The sequence below is a fragment of the Pseudomyrmex gracilis genome, unplaced genomic scaffold, assembly GCF_002006095.1.
Source record: "Pseudomyrmex gracilis isolate BER0280 unplaced genomic scaffold, ASM200609v1 scaffold_612, whole genome shotgun sequence".
In the NCBI taxonomy this organism is placed as follows: Eukaryota; Metazoa; Arthropoda; class Insecta; order Hymenoptera; family Formicidae; genus Pseudomyrmex; species Pseudomyrmex gracilis.
The window spans coordinates 53,848-63,013 of NW_018021196.1; the positions used below are offsets into that span (position 1 = coordinate 53,848).

General features: G+C 36.8%; 1 protein-coding gene across 1 annotated transcript in view; it reads left to right on the forward strand.

Moving 5' to 3' along the window:
* LOC109861173 overlaps positions 1–904 on the forward strand; it is a 2,400-nt gene extending 1,496 nt beyond the window's left edge. The window contains exon 3 of the mRNA XM_020440705.1: positions 236–904. Within this exon, the coding sequence (XP_020296294.1) occupies positions 236–904 (669 nt within the window). The remainder of the gene's footprint in view (positions 1–235) is intronic.
* The last annotated feature ends 8,262 nt before the right edge of the window (positions 905–9,166 follow it).

Here is a 9,166-nt window from a genome sequence, read left to right on the forward strand (position 1 = left end):
CATCGTCTTTCTAAATTTTAACGCGTCTTAGGGCCGTAGTGCGGTAGTGACACTTTTCCGGACATGGGTCCCTATACTCAAATGTTTTCTACTGTTGCACTGAATAACCCCTAGAAGTTTGATCCCATAGTTCTGAAACACCCTGTATAAACCCAGGGAGTGGCGTCTGGCAGCTGAGGTTGTCCATCCAAAAGAAGTTGAATAAGCTATTAAGACCTTTCAAACCCATATAAAGCACCTGGACCAGACCAAGCTTGGCAGAAATGGATATATTTCAGCCAAAGATTTCAGACCAATCAGCTTTACCTCCTTCGTACTTAAAACGTTGGAGAGGCTGATCGACGGATTCTTGAAGAACGGACCTTTGCTTACATATTTACTGGCCTCCTCCCAATATGCTTACAAGGAGGACAGATCCACGGATACTGCCTTGCACCACCTTGTGAGCGGGGTCGAGAGGCAATTGGAAGCAAAAGGATATGCCTTGGGCGTCTTCTTGGACATTGAGGGAGCTTTTGATAACACCTCATATGATGTAATCGGGAAGGCGATGACCAGACACAATATTCCAGCCGCACTAGCAGACTGGACGCAAAGCATGCTAACAAGAAGAACCCTGCTTGCTAATCATGGGGACTCAAACATGCATGGTTTTCTTGCCAAAGGATGCCCCCAGGGGGGAATTTTATCTCCCCTGCTGTGGTGCTTGGTTGTAGACAAACTTTTATATAAATTACAGAAAACAGGTTTCCTCGCCTTTGGCTACGCTGATGATGTGGCCATTATAGTGCGGGCAACTTTCTTTCAATACTTAAGGAGACTATGGGAAAAGCCCTTAAGATCACGCAAGACTGGTGTCAATCAAAAGGACTTAGGGCTAATCCATCAAAGACCAAGGCCATGATTTTCACCAAAAAATACAAACTTGAAGCCATTGAGCCGCTTAGACTCTAGCGGGAAGATATAGAATACGTCCAGTCATTAAAATATTTGAGAGTCCACTTAGACACCAAACTGAATTGGAAAACACATCTCGATATAAAGAAATCCAAATTCTACGCCTCATACTGGGCGTGTAGAAGAGCAATGGGCAAATCCTGGAATATTAAATTAAATACTGCTCTATGGATATACAAAGCGGTACTAGTACCGAGGGTAACATATGCTGCTGTTGTTTGGTGGCCTAGAGTAGAAAAGATGGAGTCAAAGAACCTACTAAAAAGCCTACAAGGAAAGTACTTAAGGGCTGCGGTAGGGACTATGAGAACGACACCAACAGAAGCGCTGGAAGTGGCGCTCTGCATTCCACCTTTAAGATTGGCTATCATCAGCGCTGCCAAACTCACAGCATATAGACTAAGGTGTCAGGGGGAGTGGAGAGATTTTGGAGTAGGTCATATCAAGCTCGAGTTTCTTCATAAACCTCCCTTTACCTTAAAACAAGATAGAATATCCAGAATACGCCAGGTGGACAAGGCGTTCTCCATAAACTTGACCACCAGGGCAGACTAGAAAAACAGAAATCTTTAGATCCAGCCGGGCACTCATGCATGGTTCACTGATGGATCTGGAGCAAACGGCTGCTATAAAGCAGACATCTAATGTCCGGGATCAAATCACAGAGAGTTTTTCTCTCTGGGTGAACTGGCCACGGTCTTTCAAGCGGAAGTCCTGGCCATTCTGGAATGTGCAAGACTCCTACTCTCAAGAGAGACAAAAACTAGAAAGATCAATATCTATACGGATATCTATAGATCTTACAGATCTATGTGACAATAGGGTCTCATATGCCCCCCGCTCCATGTTATCTATCTATCTATCTATCTAACAAATTTTTCAAAATGTCTTTCTATATTATATGTTTATTATACATACTTCTTATAAAATTGTATTATTTTATCGTATTATTTCATAAAACATTATATATAATTACAATTGATACCAATTTGATTAATGCGTTAAAAAAAGTACAAAATAAAATATTTTATGGTGTCTTTTGTTTGTTCTAAAAAATTCTAAACCGGGGAGGGAATTCTATCTAAAGTTAATACTAGGGTACCCTCCCCTCCACGGGGAGGGTATTCTCTATCTAAAGTTAATACTTTTAGCAAATACAGATCTTCTCTATCAAAACACCTGGCAACTTTAGCTTTCCTTAAAAGGTGTCGGGACAATAACATCGTCTCAAAATTCCTTCACATAAAAAACCATTTCGGCACAAAGAACGCAAACAACATCCTGCAAAAAGCCGGTCTTCAACTAGTGAAAGAGCGCATTTCCCATATANAATATCAAATCTATCATATTTCTCAGAAACTATTCCATCTTCATCTGCATCTATCTGCCTGCCTTAGGCCAGATCTGTGGCTTATACTAAACCGTATAACATACGAACAAGCAGAACGCATACATCTGCACTCATCTCAACAGATAAGAAAATATCAGAAATTAGCACCACAGAAAACTACCATCCGTCCATTACTAAACACGGTAAAAAATCTGTCCAATAAAACCTTTTCTGCCGAAACGTTCTCAGCCTTGGCCAAAGGCCACAATTTCGCGGTAACCCCAACTAAACTCCNAAAAGAGACAATAATTAGTCATATAGAAACAGCCATACACTTTCTTCCCCAAGAACCTGCTAACAATATCCGCAGACTAGTGGCTAACATACTGAATAAATCAAATTTGCCAACTCATAATCTTACTAGATCTGAACGCTGTGCTTTGAAACAATTAAATAAAGACACAGATATTATCATCCTTCCAGCAGATAAAGGCAATACAACAGTGATCATAAATAAAACAGATTATGACACTACACTTCAGTCATTACTTACAGACTCCACGTATGAAAAACTTAAGAAAGACCCTACTGCTTCACTAAAAACTCTTACCACCAATCTCATTAAAAAAAAAAACAATTTCCCAGACATGTTAATACCCAGAAACGCGGTACCACCTACACTATATGAACTACCCAAAATCTATAAAAACAACATACCCCTCAGACCCATAGTAAGCGCTATACACTCACCTACATACGATTTACCTCGCTTCCTGGTCAGCAAACTAGAACCTCTCACGGGTAAAACTGACACCACGATAAAAAAACTCATCTGACTTCATTTCTAAAATCAAAAACATCAAACTTCAACCTAATGACATCTTAGTCAGTTTTGATATTGTGTCCCTGTTCACGCAGGTACCAATCCATGACACTATTAACATAATTAAATCTTCAAGTCAACTATCATCCGACCTTATATCATTGGTAGAACATTGCCTGACCACAACCTATTTCACCTTCAATAACCAATTCTATAAACAAATCACAGGTGCAGCTATAAGATTACCGATATCTCCAATCATAGCAAACATAGTTATAGAACACTTCGAATCCCAGGCCATCAAAAAAGCCCNACTAAAGCCACAAACATGGTACCGGTACGTAGATGACACCTTTGTCATTTGGCAACATAAGGAAAGAGAACTCTATAACTTTTTAGACTTTCTCAATAAACAACANCCAAACATTACCTTCACATTAAAAACAGAACAACATGGTAAACTTCATTTTTAGATGTTCTGGTCACAAGAAAACCAGACGGCTCTTTAGGCCATCAAATCTATAAAAAACCCACCCACACCAATCGATATTTACACGCGGCATCACATCATCACCCAAAAACAAGCTGTGATAAACTCGTTGATCTATAGAACATTTACTATATGCGACAAAGACAGCATTCAAAACAAACTCAAACAATTAAAAAACACTCTACAACAAAATGGCTACACACTGCAACAAATAAACAAAGTAATTAAAAAACTTCAAAATAAACTCTCTACCCCACCACTCAAAATACACCAGCACCAGAACAAACAACAAACTTAAAGAAACAAACCACTTACCTCCCATACATAAAGGGTGTCACAGATAAGATTGGCAGAATCCTGAACAAACACAACATACAAACGGTCTACAAACCACCGAATAAAATAGGACAGATTCTTAACAATCCAAAAGACAAAAGACCACCTCTAGACACACCAGGAATGTACAAAATACCTTGTTCATGCGGTAAAGTAAACATAGGTAAAACTGGTAGAATGATAAGCACACAACTAAAAGAACATCAGTCAGCAGTACGTCTAAAACATTACTCACAATCGGCATTAGCAGAACACCATTTGGAAACTGGTCACAAAATTATGTTTGACCAAACCCAAGTACTAAACAAAACTAGGGCTTACTTTCCTAGAAAGTATGCGGAATCTCTGGAGATATACAAACATCCAAACAATCTCAATAGAGACAATGGACATATGACTAGTTCACTATGGCATTCCATCTTGCCATAACACATCCTCCTCTCCTTCTTACCATTTCACCCCTTCTCCATCACACCCCTCCCACTCCAATCTAGCGCTACAATAAGGGACACCTGACCAAGAGCATATCAGTATCAAGCTGCTTTGCAAACCCTGATGAAGTGAGCTGTAATGTGCACGAAACGTCGGTATAAAAATGACACTAACGCGGTTCAAAACCCGAAAAAACATCTTTGTATGTTAATTCTAAACCGTGTTACCCCATTGCAAATATATTTTTTGTTTTACTTAAATGTTACTTTAACTGCAAATGTAAATTGTTTTTACTATATGACAAAGATACTTGTTCTCAAACAAGAAAAAGCCTTCGTTTCATGACGAGTATACGCGACATAAACATCGAAAAGATTAATTTAATATATTGCGTTTTTATATATATAAATAATAAAATATAATGCTATATATGTCCGGTTTTTTAATATACATGTATAATTATAATGACATCGGTAATTACAATACAATTGTAAAGGTATACATATACATATATATATACACACACACACTTTTAAATTACAATATTAATTTTTATACTGCGAAGACGTAATGATTCAATTTATTACACACACACACACACACACACACACACACACACACACACACACACACATATATATATATATATGCATTTGTGAAACAGGCCAATAGTGTTACGTTTTGAGACACAAATAGTAAAGGAAAGCATTGACATTATCGATACGACGCAGTTGTGGATCAGGTGATTGCTACAGTTAGTTAGGACGGCGCCCGTTGGCGCTACTTACCGCTAGGGAATACCGTCCCTCTTACCCCTAGCCCTCCGCGTCCACAAAACGATTCAGTGACCGCGACTGTACTCTGAGTAATACTTTGTGAGACAAAATAAAGACATTTTAAAGAATTGTTGGTTGCGATTCTTACAGAGGAAGCTCGTCGCTTCCAAGAGACCGCCGTCAAAGAGACCGCCATAAAAGTCGAGAGGCGAAGACCGCCGTACGTTAGTATAAACAAGATAAAAAGATACGCGCCGACACCGAAACCAAAACAATCGGTGACTCTACTGATCTAGAAAGCGAAACACGGGCGTAGTTACTCATCTCTGAGAGATCAATGAATGAGAGATCGGTAATTCGGTAGAGATCATGGAGAAAATAGATAAGGGACGAATCGAAAGGTAGAGATCAAGAAATCCAAACTCTCTGATCTCTAAACAAAAACCCCGGATCTTGGATCCGCAGTTGGAACTGGAGAGCAGTTCCGAAGCAGTTCTAAATCAAGAGTCACGTCAAGCATTGCGAGCGCAAATACTTATACTTTGTAAAAAATTGTACCTTGAGTAATACTTTGTGAGTAAAATAAAGGCATTTTTGAGAAATGTTGGTTGCACTTCTTAGACTATAAAATCTACGTAAATTTCAAATTTTTTACACAGTTATCTTAAAATTATATTAAAGGTTTTTAATTGGCGTTGTTACTTTATTATTATTATAAAATATATCACGTCTTTTGTAGCATAAATTTTATATGTAAATTTGTAGGTATATATTACTTCTTTTGTAGAAGAGATTTTGTAGATATTTTGTAGTATATTATAATTATAAAACAAACAAAAGTTTACTTGGTGTTACTTTTTGATATTACTTCTGTTGTAAAACAGATGTTTTAAAGAAATAATTGTTTATAGGTTATAATACAGAGAAAAAAAATTTTTTGTAGCATTAAATCAAGGTTTAATTTATTATTTAAATACAATACGTGTTGTGCGTATACTTGGCGCCTGTTCTTACCTTGTTTCAAAAAAGATAAGTTTTTTGAGATATTACACACTTTGTAGTTTGTAATATTATTGAAAAATTGTTTTTTTCGTCGGCAATACTTCCGATAGTATCGATCGCTTCGACAATGTTCCTTGCAGCTAGTGATTTCGCGCCGGCACAACACCTCCGATACAACTTCTTTTAAGAAACTATTTTGAAATTTGATAGCAACATCTCTAATATAACTTTTTTTTAATAAACTGGTTTAAAACGTTACACAAAATATCTACAAACTGTATACTTTAAATTTATAAACTAGAAAATTAATTCCGAAAACGAAATAAGCAAAATGTACATAAAACTCAAACTTTGGCAATACTTTTAAAGGCGGTGGGCGCGAAGCAGTCCATCGCAGCGTGATGGTGTTGCACCGGCAACGGTAAATGTTCAGAAAAACGGAGCACTTTCGGAGATTAATGACCTTAACATATGTTGTCAAGGACACCTTCCTGAACAACAATCTGCAACTTTTAGCCGTCGCTCGTTGTTCGTTAAAAAATTATAAACAAAAGAATTTGCGTGAATAAACTGTTATTTTTTGGCACCGTGTACATTTTGTTTGTGTTGTAAGCGTGTAGGCAGAGAGAGGGGCTTTGCCCTTCCTCCCTGCTCTCCCCTCACGAAAAAATGAAGAATTCAATTAAGTGTCGCTTCATGTCAAGATTGTTTACTTGACATGAAGTGGAATATTACTTCGCCAAATTTTTTCGATGTTTTGCGTGTAACAATTAGTATGAGAATTTACAAAATTTTCTTTGTGATTTACTGTATGGTGAGTGTAACCGTGCATATTGAGTAAACAATTATGACATGAAGCGACACTTGATTGAATTCTTCATTTTTTCTCGAGGGAAAGCAGGGGGAAGGGGCAAAGCCCCTCCTCCGCATTCGTGTGCGTGACGTCACGCTCAATTGTCGGCTCGTGGAAAAGACAGTAAAGGTGCCATTACACGGCGCGTGGTTTGACGAGTCTGTACAAGCTTCACGCCGCTCGTACAGGCTCGTCGATTCGTCCTTTATCAAGCTCTGACTGTTCTCACGACGCGTTAATTCGCAAACTTCGCGCCGAACTTCGCGTAATAAAATTTACACACAACGTAATTAATGAAAGCATTAATTATGTCGTAATGAAATTTACACACGACGTAATTAATGCTTTCAACTCACAGCACGACAGAATAAAATTTACACAAGAATTGCAAGTAGACAACTGGATAGGCTTTTGGACCTACGGATTATTCTAGATAACAACGTTATCCTTTGTGACTGGTATCACAAATCAACGTTTTCTAGAAGATACCTCAACTTCATATCACAAAATCCAATTTGTCATAAAATAGGCAAGGTTTATACCTTGGTTGATAGAGCAGTTTTACTATCAGAACTCCCTCCCCCAATTTACCATCAAAAAAACTTACAACTATGTATAGACATACTCATACAAAACAACTATCCTTTGAACTTCATTTTTTCTTTTATCAATAAAAGATTGAAAACTTTATTTTCCTCGAAATTAAATAATCACGCCAACTGACAATATTAACCCACAAGAACCAGTCAAACATTTTGTTATCCCATACGTTCCTACACAATTTCAGATCATCTAAAAGAATTTTTTAATATAAATAACAAACAGGTCAATTATCATATTGCTTACCGAAATTTAAACCAACTCAACAAAGTTATCAAAGCACATAAAGATTTCATTCCGGTTGAGGAGAGAAAGAATGTAGTATATAACATAACTTGCAATTCGTGTGAAGCGGATTATGTTGGACAAACAAAAAGAAAATTAAAGACAAGAATAAAAGAACATAAACAATATGTAAAATTAAAGCGGCAATCTTTTGTAATTTCCGAACACTGTCTTAACTCCAATCACATTTTTAATTTTAATGTAACAAAAATTTTAGACAATGAACCACATTATTATAAACGTATAATTTCAGAAATGTTACATATTAAAATCCACCGTAACAGCCTGAACATAATGAGTGACACGGAACTCTTAGATGAAGTATATTTATCAATCATCGATAAATTTGATCGTTAATTTCTATTAATATATACAGATGGAGCCGTTTTTACTCATTTGTTTTGATATAATGTGGCGCACTTTTCTCTTGACTTTAGTGTTGACGAAACTCTCTTTATAACGACTTAGAGCTTTTTATTATTTATCTTTTTAAGAATTTTCTGACTTAAAACAAAAACTACATCGTCAACTACTCATATCAAGAAAATTGTTTAAAGGTACACACAAAAATTTATTTTTCTCATTTCATCCTTACAATTGTTATTGAGACAGCATTTACATTCAATGTAAATGCTGTCTCAACAACTTTTTGTAATTAGTGTAATCCACTGATAATGGCTATAGAATAAAGCCGAAACGTTTGGATTTAAACACAATTCATTAGAATATTATTAATTGCGAAACACCTTGCTACTGGTTCAAACTGCCCAACTTCCAATTTCAGTATTTAATTTTAACTCGAACCTGAGGACATATCACGAATTTTACAAAAAATACTATTGAAGGAAATTATACTTTAGTAATATATAATTATTGCAAACATATATATAACATTAAAACGTGAAAGAACTCGATAAGAATGTGTTTATTTCACAAAGTTTTGATTACATATAACAACTGTGTCGAGAGCTATCGAAAATTGCATGGGATGAGATTTCATTTCGGTAAAAAAACGTTTTGTTGTCAGTTAATTCGACGAATTGCGCTGTTAACACATAGGAATCGTAACGTATGAGACGAGAGTAGTATATGTCCGATATGGCGCCCCCCACTCCCGCAACCGAAGGTTGCGAGAGTGGGGGGCGCCATATCGTCCATGAGTGGAGGGGGTAACGCATGATGGGGGTAAGGCGGGGATCCCCGAATAGTGGGGGCGATACAAATAGAGGAAATATTGTAAAAAATTATTTAAAAATTTAATTATTTAAAAATAATTTTTATC